At 47.9% G+C, this 12,788-nt stretch overlaps 1 protein-coding gene across 1 annotated transcript in view; it reads right to left on the bottom strand.

Annotated features, from left to right (window-relative positions):
* The window catches only part of LOC311226004 (uncharacterized protein), a gene marked incomplete at its 5' end in the record, with an annotated part of 182,027 nt that overhangs the window by 89,584 nt on the left and 79,655 nt on the right, over positions 1–12,788 (bottom strand). Inside the window, 2 exons of the mRNA XM_084311386.1 lie at positions 5,582–5,712; positions 12,284–12,340. Coding sequence (XP_084167512.1) covers positions 5,582–5,712; positions 12,284–12,340 — 188 coding nt within the window. The remainder of the gene's footprint in view (positions 1–5,581; positions 5,713–12,283; positions 12,341–12,788) is intronic.

Raw genomic sequence — 12,788 nt, 5'->3', positions numbered from 1 at the left:
GTTTAATGATACCATACTTATTTAATACAGTCAGGGAATTGTACCCCTCAGTTACAATTGGTCCTTCGAGCCGGAGGGTAATTAGCGTAATATTAATATAATATTAATATTAACATGGCCGATGATGAACACTCCACAAACGGTTCTCCCGAGCTAGAACGCCCGCAGCGCAGACGGCAGCCACCTCCTTATCTAGAGGCATACACTGTCAGTCCAATACCTAGCTTTAAAAAGAAGTTAAATGCGGATAAAATAACTAAAGCGGATAGTAAAAGTATGTCAAACCCTACCGAACAGGCGACCCTGCCAGTAGAGACCCTAGTGGGTTCTAACGTAACTGACCAAGCTCACGGGGGGGACCAGGAGGGACCTGACATGACTTTACCCCCCGACAACGCCAACGGGACAGTCCCCGGAGAGCTCCAGGATAAAGAAAGCGCCCCAGGGACGGAACCCGACCCACTACCAGAAGAGACGCACACCCAGGAGATGGATCTCCTCGGAGCGCGACAGGAGAACGGATCTCCAACGAGCACTGCCAGAAGCCGATCATCTCCGCCTGTGTCTTCCCCCAGCGAAGCGGACAAGATGCTGGCGCAGGCACTCATCGCCACCCTGGCAGCCTCCACCGAACGCGATCGACTTCAGGGTGAACGCGATCGACTCCAAGCGCAACAGACGAGCGAGCGCGAACAAGCTGCAGACGAACGAGAGCGCCTTCACGCGCAACTCCAAGCGCAAGCCCTCAGTGAACGCGAACATTCTGCAACCGAGCGAGAGCGCTTCCAGGCGCAACAAAGGAGTGAAGACGACCGCATAAGACTGGAGACCAGACGCCTTCAGACGGAAGAGAACATTGAAAGAAGCCGCGCCGATGCGCAGCACGCCGCCGCCAATGCGCAGCGCGACGCCGCCAATGCCCAACGCGAAGCAGCGCGCGACGCCGCCCATGCCCAGCGCGAGGCAGAGCGCGACCGGCTGCAGGCGCAGATGATGGACAAATTGATTGCCATGGCGACACCCCCTCTCTCCGCACGGAGCTCCCGGAGATCGTCACGACAAGGGTCTAGGACACATTCCCCTACCCGACCAAGCGACCCGGGACCCCGCCAACAGGAGGATCCTGTCCACGTCTCCGAACCCCCTCCCCGGCCGGTCCATACGAGACCCAGCAACCGGGAAGAACCGGACCACGCCGAGAGACTGAACAGAAGACTCCAGGACCTAGCAGAGGAAGAGGAGGAGGAAGAGGAGGAATGTCAAGCCGACCAGCAGCAACGTACTCTGGACCAGGAGGCCCAGTACAGCCCCGACCAGCAGCAACGTACTCTGGACCAGGAGGCCCAGTACAGCCCCGACCAGCAGCAACGTACTCTGGACCAGGAGGTCCAGTACAGCCCACCGCCAGCCCCGAGGAACAGCACCTGGGTACCCGGGCTTCGGTACCCACCAAGTACCAGCCCAAGACGACACGCACGGGGAGACTCGCCCAGGAGGCCTCTCCCCCAACGCTCACCGATGTGCCAGCCATCCATGGCATCGTACCTTGGCACACCGACGTTCCCGGACTTCACACACGAGAACAGAGCACAGTACACAGAGCTACGAATGTGCTTAGAGACAATGATGTCCGATGTACCGGATGAAACGTACAAGTATGCTATCCTACTCAAGCACCTGAAGGTGCCCAGAGCGCACAATATAGCGCTGGCATATTCCAACTCTACTACCCCATACACCGCGGCTCTAGTAGCCCTCGACCAACGTTATGGACGCATATGGGACTACGTGATACAGGAGATAAGAGACATTGACCGTCTCCCCCCAGCCAGAGACAACAGAGCATTGGATGACCTCTCTATCAAGGTACAGTCCCTGGTAGGGATGCTGGGGTCCCAAAAGGAAAAGGGGATATACGAACTGTACGCTAACTCTAATGTCGAGAGAATATTAGAGAAGCTCCCTCCCGCCCGACAAGAGCGTTTTCGGCGGCAGAGAGACCACCGTGACCCCAACGGCCCAGAGGCATCCCTCCTAGACCTGTCTGAGTTCCTCGCCAGGGAGGTCAGCAGCTTACGACTGGACACGTTCGTATGGAGTGGACCAAGCCCAAGACTAGGACCTCTGGGATCAACTGATAACCGCCGGTCGGTGACCGTTATGCACCAAGCCGAATCAGTACCGCAGCACAAGAACCACAACACCCCCTCGACGAAAGAGGAGTGGAAGATTGAATGCCAGTACTGTGAAGGGGAACATCGGCTGTATCAATGCGACACTTTCGGGAAGCTGACCACGGACGAGGTGAGCCAGTGGATCAAGGACCACCGCCGCTGCTTCCGCTGCGCGCGCAGCCATATGGCAGCTGAGTGCCGCTTGAAGAAGAAGTGCGGCAGGTGCGGCGGCGCCCACCTGGAGGTCATGCATGACATCAACAGGCGTCAGCCAGGACAACAGAGTGGGCCCGTCGCGGTAATGTACCATGCCGAGGCGGTGGCACCAGTACCGAAGATCCACCAGACTGCTCCCTACTGTTCCGACTGCTACAGCAGACACTGGGAGTCACGGTGCTACTCGGACGACCGCGAGTCGGCACTACCCCAGATGATCCAAAGCACAGGAGTGCTCCACATTGACCAGCATAGCGGGACCCCCCGAGTGCTCATCAAAGTGGTCAGAGTGCTCCTGAGCTACGAGGACAAGGTCCTGGACACTTACGCCGTCCTGGACGATGGGTCTGAAAAGACTCTCCTCCTCGCTTCCGCAGCAGCCCAGTTGGGCATGCGGGGTGCCAAAGGTACCATGACAATACGCACCATCAGAAGGGACCAGAAGACCATAAAAGGTGAAAAGGTCTCCTTCAAGATAGCAGCGGTGGACCAGCCCGAGAAGCAGTATAGTATAACCAACGTCTTCACCAGCCACGACATAGGCCTGTCTCAGTACACCTACCCCATCCCACAGCTGATGGCGAAGTATGTGCACCTACGTCAACTACCTATACCGCTTATCGACGGCGCCACACCGACCCTGCTCATCGGCTCCGACCACGCGGACCTCATTCTCCCAATTGAGGCGGCCCACATCGGACCCAAAGGATGCCCAGTCGCGGTTCAGACCCGACTGGGGTGGACGCTCCAGGGCCCCCTCTACGGACTTGACAGTCAACCCACGTCTACACGCTGCCTACACACAAAGGCGAGCGACACCGGCCACTCCCTCGTACAGCCCGTTGAGAGGCTATTGACATTAAGCGAGAGGCCTGTGAGAGAACCGTGGGCACAAGAGGGAGTTCGGAACTCCACCCCCCTCAGCTGCGCTCCAGACGTAGCTGACCTCGAACCCAGCACCCCAGGCGGCTCCTTGACGGGGCGGCCGGAACCGGCCCCTCCTCAGACGGGGTACAGAGCAAACAAGAGAAACAGACGGAGGAGGAGGAGGCACAGCCAAGCACAGATCAAAGCAGTCTCAGGCCCGCTTCCTCCTAAGCCCCCCTTCATCCCGTCCAGTCGTCATGATCATAGACCAGTCACTACCCCGAACTGCGTGGCCGGCCGGCCGCGTAAGCAAAGTGATCACTGGTGCCGACGGAAAGATCAGAGCGGCAGAAGTGCTCGGCCAGGGGCGGACATACACCCGACCCGTGGCGAGGCTGATAGAGTTGCCAAGGCTCCCCGTCTCGCTTAATGACGACCATGACCCACTGACTTTGTGAATTGCCCTACCCTCACAACGGACATTGAGTAGTGGACAGTGCGGTTAATCTGTCTCTGCTTATCTAATTAGGTGGGACTAATTAGGAGGCGGCTGTTACGAATGATCAGATTAAACCGAATATATATATTTATTATTTGATATATATTGCATAGGATTTGTATATCGTCTGATATCCCTTGTGTATTCTTTGTACATATACACGGAATATCCCTTTAACCTAGTACAGACCATAATATTTCGTTCTCCTATTGGACAGCGGTCCCTTAGGCGCCACTGCCATACCCCCAAGGCCTAGTTCAAAGTCACCGCCAAAGACATGCCTTGACATGAACGGCTCTGCGCAAGAATACGAGACAGGAATAAGGCTGGTACTAGTTTGTTCACCTAACATATAAATATGGCGCAGGTGAATACAGAAGTAGTTCGAGTTACCCAAGTGAAGCCTCACCCACGATACAACGTGCGGTGAAGTAGGGCCCGTTTGGCCCCAAATGGAGCATTGAGACCGCGTGCGAATTGATAACTGAAGTATCAGAGTTTAACGCTGTACCGTCGAGTTCGACTTATTCTATTAATTCAGTAATAGTCTATTTCTGTATAGTGTATCGTGCGGCTACCGTTCTACAGTGACCAGCATCACCAACGTTTCCTCGTACCAGCTAGTGTGCTTATCCAGGCTGGGCAGCTTAACCTGGCGCCTTCACCCGAGGAGCCCTAGACGAGGACCGTGTGGACATGTACACTGGATAACCTACCCGATGACTACATAGCCCTTTTCGGCTGGATTATATTTGCTTTGGTCCTGTGTCTGATGGAGCGGAGAATCGTCTACACCCACAACTGTGTGGGATTTACCCTGTGAGGAGCATCGTCGAGCCCGCCTCTAAGACGCCTGAGGCTGGCTAGCTTTCTTCCATGCTGCACCGCATACCGGAGAATAGCTGCTGCTTTCGTCTGCCGATCAAGGGAGTAATGTACCGTCTCCCGTAGCAGGAGCTTATTGAGTCCCCGTTGATCCAGACTTTGCTACCGACATTTCCTCTCCCCTTGCTGGCCTACAACCGGAGGGACCCTACTATTATCTCCCGCTGCCTTACTAGTGTACCATAGATATAATTCCTAAGATACAGGTGGTATTCATTATCTCCTGCGTAATATGATAATGGACTTACGTTATTGATTTACTCACACACATTCTTTCGCCTTATAAGCGCGACCCTACGTAAAGTATTGTTATATACTATCATTGCTGCTAATAAATATTATTATAACCCAGATTTGTGTGGAACCGTGTCATTGTGGAGGTGTTCATATCATATACCTGTGTACTGTATGGCCAGTAGTAATGTACATAAGACAGTAGTGGTTTAATGATACCATACTTATTTAATACAGTCAGGGAATTGTACCCCTCAGTTACACTTACCTTGTTTAGGCGTGTTACACTTCAAACCCTGGCTAAACTACAAAGAGTACCTATGGCATTTTCCAGAGGCTTCTAAATAACATATCAGACTGCCAAATCCATAAAGATCCATGAGCAACACCCACTTTCTGTAATATGCCCGCTTTAAACCTGCTTGTCGATAACTGTACAATGACATGACGTCTGTCGTCTGTGTGTTCAAGGACGTGCGTTACAATGTAAACGTACAGATTTTGGCTGAGCACCGAGGTTGGAGTCTGAGGTTTTATTGCATAGAAATCTGTTCAACGTTAGTGGATGCATTCTTAGGATTCAGTGGAGGCACTGCGCCTCCGCTGAAGACCTCTGGGGGACACCCCTGGTGTGTGGTGACCTAGTAAGCGCTAGCAACCTGTGTACTTCTTTGACTTTGAGAGTAGGAGTGAAACGTGTCCTAACCTTCCCTCCGCGCACTCCGCCTCGTGAGCTGGAGCCAGACCCCGACTCTCCCTTCGGCCCAATGGGACCCCTGTCTCCCTTCTCTCCGCCGTACCCTCTGTCGCCCCTCTCTCCTTTAGCCTCCGCCGACCCTGAGGAACAATGAGGACAATGTTATTCATGAAAAGACCGTTCGGTGATGATTAATGATCCGTATCCCGTATCCCAAACAACATGCTGAGCGTCTCCAGGCCCAGTGGAAAGAGGAAATTAATTTCGTTTTTTGTTTGTTGGAGAGAGCATCCCAGAGTGAACGGGTGTAATTTATGGGATGTGACAAGGTTTTAGAGGTAGCAATAATTTAGTACAAAGTCCCCAACCTGCATGCATCCCTGGAAATATTTCATGGTTCGACCCACTCTGGCCTACAGGAAAAACCTTAACACTGGTCTTTCATTTGCCTCCACAAGCAAAATGGCAAAATGGCGTCTTCAGCCATCCTAAACAGGCTCCTGAGCATTGTTAACATTACAAGAAACTTTGCTGCAAGAAAACTACAGTACCCATAGCACCCAAGCACAGTACCCATACACATACACGCATACAAATAAGAACACACACAGGTTAACATTCAAGGTATTGTATCCCTTTAACCCCACTCACTACCGCACTGGTGTAGAAGGTTAACCTTTCACTAAATCAAATCAAATGTATTTGTAAGGCCCGACAACACACGTTAATGTCCCCATGGGCCGGACATGTCTTCTTTAAACAAGTCAAGAAGAAACATCACAATAAATCAAGAACAAAACAAAAACACCATAAAGTCCAAAAGATTTTTAATAAATAAAATAGTCAGGTTCATTATAAAGTGATTTAAACTTTCGTTGGACTTTTTTGGGGATTAGCAAAACTATACATTTTTGGAAAGGGAATTGTATAATGAATCAGAAAATCCATGTTTACATTTGCCCAGATGTCTATAAGGCAGCCATATTGGAATTTCCAAAATGGCCACCGTAAAATGTAGGTTTTGTAATATCTCGGCTTCTAAATGAGCTAGAACATTGATTTGAACTTCTAAACCTACATTTTCAGGATCAAGGAATCCAATGGTGGTAGTTACAAAGCTTCTACATTTTACATTAACCCTTCGATGCATGAGTGGGTCGAAAATTATGTAGTCAGCTTCACTATATATACCTTCGTCGGATTTTCTTGGGGATTTGCAATACTATACATTTTTGGAAAGGATATTGTATAAGGATTCAGAAAATCCATGTTTCCATTTGCCCGGGTGCATTTTCAAAATGGCTGCCAAAAATGTAGGTTTTGTAATATTTCGGCTTCTAAATGAGCTAGAACATTGATTTGAACTGCTAAACCCACATTTTCAGGGTCAATGAATCCAATGGTGCCAACAAAAACGAGGTAGAACTCACCAAAGTGCATGTTAACATTTTATTGAGGACTTAACAGATAATTGACATTAACTGATTGGCAACTGACATCAACTTCAGTATCATGACCACAGAAAAGAAGTAACCTTCTTCATTAGACTATTACGTGATAGATTATGTGAATGTATACACATCTATACACCATCATCACCATCATCATCACTTTCATCCATCACGGCATAGGAATCATCGTCATTCTGGCACTGGCTACTGTACTGACACATGTCAGTACAGGCTAAGTCTTTAGCTCTGCAGGAACATCTTCCAGAAGAACAGTTCGTTTTACATCTGCATTGGACCATCTCAATGATGGCCTTCGGGGCTGGGAGGACCTCTGTGGTTGTTGGCTTCATGATCTGAATCTTTGAAGTACCCATTGTGCAGGGGGTCCAGCTGCGGATCTTGCAGAGCAATGGCTGCCTGTGCCCATACCCTGGTTTGTACATGGACCCTCAAGATATGCTGCTTCAGAGCTCCATGTGTTGGAGGGAGCTTGTCACTCTCTGCCCTGTGTTTACACAAGAGATGCCATCGCAGTTCAGGGATTGTCTTGATGTTGATACCCTTGGGTGAGTAGGCTGCACATACAAAGGAAGCCAGTGTGGACAGCATTCCTTCTGTCACTTCTGCTTCATCCAAAAGCATCTGAAAACCATTGATAATGTCTTCATCTGCTTTGAGATAGATCTGCAGCCAGGTTGCCTTGCCTATACGGGAGAACCTCCCTGTGTTGTCGGCCCCAGTGAATGCATGGAAAGCTGGCAAAGCCTTTGCTCTTTCTTTTCCTAGAGCGCGCCACAGTGGTTCAATCTGCACAACACCAGAGGCCATCGAAATCAATGTGTTCTTCAGCAAGAGATCATAGTTTGCTGTGACTAGCACTAGAACGTCTGTATCTGGTGAGAAGAACATCAACTGTGCATCAGCTGGGTTCCGGTGTGTTGCCAGCACAGCTTGGTGGATCAGCAGTGTGTCTGCTTCTTCATGGTTATTTCCTTCAAAGAGTAGGTCTTTGTTGCTCCTAGTGTGCCCAGAAGCTGACGTGATGATCAGCTTGGAGGATCCCCTGTTGTATTCTAGCATTTTGGCTGCAAGATAGTCAGTCAGATCGGCCTTTGTTTGGTCATGAGAGAGGAACCTGCTCAGTGGGATGTGTTTGATGTTGGTGTCTTCTCTGACTTGGTATTGGATAGCTTTTCCTTGTCTTCGTTTATCTCTGGTTGCGCTCTTCAGAGAATCTGTCCTGTATGTGTCGAATACAAGGATTATTTCATCATAATCTCATGTTAGTGACATCAGTCTGTCATTGAAGCAGCCACTCAGATCCTTGACTGTCACTACAGTGGCTAGTTTTGTGCTCAGCCTCTGCACAAGCACCATGCCATCCACCAGTGCTATCTTTCGAATTGGCTGATCAGTAGATGTGGGGTCTGTGAATCCTGTATCCATTGCATCCTGGTGGGTAGTACTTCGAGCTTGAGGAAGCTGAGGATCTTCATGGGGCATATCTTCTCTTGTCAATTTCTCAAGGAGATGGATTAACTTGGACTTGTCATAGCATGGCAGGATTGTTCCATCAGGAGCGAACAATGCCCTTGGTGTCAGAGTGAATTCATAGTTTCCTATGGCCTCTTTCTGGTTGATGTCTCGGTTTGACCTGGCAGGTACCATCAGCCTTGCAAACAGGTCCTTGGTCTCCTTCAAATCCACAGTATTGTCTCTGAGTTTCACTGTAATCTTCTTGTTCCCAGACAGGAACATCTTATTGTTCTCTTTTTTTACAGGGGCCCAGAGGCTGACATCTCCATTGATCCGCTCTGACACATAGTCTTCATACAACTTCTGGCCAGTGACATCAGCATTCAAGATATGTGGTACATACTCATCTGGGATGTAGGCGTGCGTGATTACATTGTGCAGCCTGTCACCTTCAGTAGTAAAGGGGTTTCCATGACTGAGTATGGCTGCCTTGATCTTGTCGATTGTACCATGTGCCCTCTTGACTGCACTTGGCCCAAGCTCATGGTGCTGCGTGGTTCTGTCAGCTTCCATGTCAAATTGACTCTTGAACTCTTTCGACAGATGTGAAAGTTCTGGTGTGACCAAGAAAAATCTCTGCCTGGCATTGGCATTGTTAGAGATGCCAATAATCCCAGAGCGAATCTTCATCAGCTTGTTCAGATGTTCGCATGCGTGGTCTGCCCCAACAGACACAAAGGGAATGACACTCTTGGTGACTGATATATTACCTGCCCGTAGTTCCTCCCAGGTCTAAGGGTGATTGAGCCTCAAGTCATGCATGTCTGCAATGTATCTTGGCCAGAGTCTTTTGTACTTGATGCGATCCATTGCAAAGAACAGCTTGCTCAGTGCTTCTCCAGCCTGCAGATGGAGTTCAAGGTCAGCATTCCGAGTTGCTGCTACGGAGAACAGGATTGTTTCCACCTGATGTAGGTAGCTCATCATGGCCTTGAACATTGCATGCCTGGATTTTTGTTCCTCCCATTCTTGGAATGCTGTGATGAATTCAGCAGTGGTCAAGGCTTCCATGAGGGTGCTGTTGACTTGCTTCACAGATTCAGCCTTGATGTCTATACCTACCGAGCAGGCAGCTTCTACTCTCTCTGTTGTCTTCAGGCACACACGTTTCAGTTGTGGGTTGTCCTTGAAGAATTCCTCTAGAGCCATTTCATAGAGTGCTACATATGAGTAGATGTGGGCATGGAGAGCTCGCTTGTAGTGTGTGCATTTCAGGATTTGCCTTGTTGTGGCAGGACCATACACATCTGCTTCCATCCAGGCATCATCTATACCCGAATTCTCCATGGAGGCACCAAGAGCTCTGAGGGCAGCCATGACGACATGCAGCTCACCCAGTCTGGGAACAACCATCTGTTTCAGGTCAGGTCTGGCATCTAGGAGCTGCACCACCTTCTCATAGAGGGCCATGTCAAAGGTACATGTATCAAATGCTGGGTAGAATAATGTTGAGGGATGACACTTCACATATAGTAGGCTATGTGTGGTCCACAACAAATATTAGGAGAATATCTGAAGAGAAGTCTGAAGAACAAGGCCATTGCTATAGGGTGTGGCCTTGCACCTTTGAGGGTGGGGCTCGCATCAGATTATAATTGTATTGGCCTTTTGTATTGGCCTTTTGCTGAATTTATAGATATTTTACATGTATATATGATAATGATTTATTATAGACTATTTGATGAAAGATAATAAAATCTATTTGTTTTTGTATACTTAAAAAGAAATCATGCATTTAGCATTTCTCCCAGTAATTTTCGACCAACTCATGCATCGAAGGGTTAATGTAAAATGTAGAAGCTTTGTAACTACCACCATTGGATTCCTTGACCCTGAAAATGTAGGTTTAGAAGTTCAAATCAATGTTCTAGCTCATTTAGAAGCCGAGATATTACAAAACCTACATTTTACGGTGGCCATTTTGGAAATTCCAATATGGCCGCCTTATAGACATCTGGGCAAATGTAAACATGGATTTTCTGATTCCTTATACAATTCCCTTTCCAAAAATGTATAGTATTGCAAATCCCCAAGAAAATCCGACGAAAGTATATAGTGAACCTGACTATAAATGCAACACTCCCAGATATACCCCACGCGAAGGTAAGGAAAAACTCACTAAAACCTAGCAATAGGAAAAAATGCACCACATGCAATGTGGAGGAGAGAAACCTTAGAAGGGCCATTCAAGGGGGATCTCCCTTCTTAGATGTCGGTGATAGTAGTGTTGCAATAAAACAGGCAAAACTGTTGGTAAGCATGCACTCATATGTGTAATGCTACCGCACTACAGAAGGTTAACCTTCTGTAGTGCGGTAGTGAAAGGGTTAACCCTTTGTAGTGTGGTAGTGAAAGGGTCAATCATTTGTAGTGTGGTAGTGAAAGGGTTAATCCTTTGCAGTGTGGTAGTGAAAGGGTTCAACTCTTCCCAAGAAGCAAGTTGGCATTCAGTGACAATACTACTGTATGCAGCTCATAGTTACTTGAGAAGCCAAACATCAAGCTCCAAGCACCGTTGACATGCACAGTGAAAGGACGGCCATTGCCGTGTTAAAGGAAAATTCTATTTTCAAAGACATTACGGTTGGGATCACCATAAAAACAAAACAAAAACGTTAACCACTTCTCCAGAACCAAACACCCAATCAATGCCTAATACAGCTTGACATGCCTCGTTGTCCCAAAGGAGACACACTGAAAATCAAGGGGTGCACCTCAATAATCTGATTTCCGCTCTGTGCTTCTGTTTCCCCTTCTCCACTGATTCATATAACAGGACAGTGGCCTCAAGCAGTCCTCAAAAAAAAGTTTCTTACAAAGTATGTGCTCTTTGTGCATTGCAGTCTATTAAAGAAACTTGAAACTTGAAGTGCCAATTTTCCATCCCTCTACCTTAAGTGTATACTAATGGTAATGGTTCAAAAACCATTGCACTGATGGATACATGCTCATACCTAAACTGTTCTTTTGCAGGGTTCCGGCTCAATTTAGGCCATTTTAAACAACATTATGGATCCATTTCAAATCTGTACCGGATGTTTCCAGGAACATTACTCAAAGAAGTGAATGACATTTTATTAAAAATAAATTCAAGGTAAAAAAAATCTGTTTCCAGGTTTATCTAGGATATATGGGAACTTATGTTTTTTCATCTGTGGCAGGGACTGACAGTAGAGGGAACTTAGTGAGGGGGTAGAGAGTCAGGAGCTGTTAGATAATGCCACGGAGTCCTAGAATTATAAGAAAAGGACAGGTCACAGTCCAGCACTGGGAGAGGCTTACAATGTGGAATGGGAGAAACAATTTCCACCATCACTGAGCCATCCTCTTTATTATTCTAGATTGAGACCAAGGCTAATATATTGGAGGCCAAGTCACCAGTAAGCCACCCAATGAGAGATGGGGGTACGGCACATGCTCAGATTGTTCTTGTGAAGTGTTTGCGGACCAAATTGAATGGAGATGGTGGACAAATTGTGACTGCATGTATGTTATACCCCAATGATAGGATGCGATATCTCCTCCATTTACCATCCTTGATTGAAACCAGGAAAGCTGGCTTCTGGCCACTCCTACGTTTGTGAGGGCCAGATTGTGAGGGGAGCTCCCTAGCCTGAGGACAGAAAGTGCACAGAAGGGGAAGAGAGGAAAGCAGACGATGTGTGCATTCCCTTGTGTCTGTCTCTCTCTCTCTCTCTGTCTTGTTTGTCTCTCGTTGACCCACCTTGCAGTCCAGGGACCCCTGGCCTGGACTCCACAGACACCTGGCGAGAGTCACTTACTGGACACAGCGCAAAAGACATTGTTACAAAACTCTCCAGATTGAATGGTGATTTACTGTAAGTCCACAAGCATCATCCTGGCCCACCAGCACTGACAGTAGGCCACGTCCCTAAAGTATTGTGGCATTTTCAAAAAGGGATCATGATATGTCCATAGTTTTTTTTGGAAAGGATATGTCCAAAATGATTATGGAAATACCATCGCTATCATGGTTTAAATTGGTATATATTATGCCATAGTATTATTTAATTACAGAAGTGGTACCATGGCGACACTTTTACCATGTCAGCATCATGGTACAGGTACCATGGTACAACAAAAATTACCACCAAACTACAATGATTTTTTTTTTTTTAAGAAATGTCCCCTTTATTACTTTAGTTCTCCCAAACTTGTCATTTAGTCAAGTTGATCTGCTTTTTAGGATTTTCCACTTTTTACTTCAG

Source organism: Notolepis coatsorum, assembly GCF_963971535.1.
Source record: "Notolepis coatsorum genome assembly, chromosome: 3".
Taxonomy (NCBI): domain Eukaryota; kingdom Metazoa; phylum Chordata; class Actinopteri; order Aulopiformes; family Paralepididae; genus Notolepis; species Notolepis coatsorum.
The sequence above is the reverse complement of the archived record's forward strand: the minus strand, read 5'-3'. Positions and strand labels throughout refer to the sequence as shown.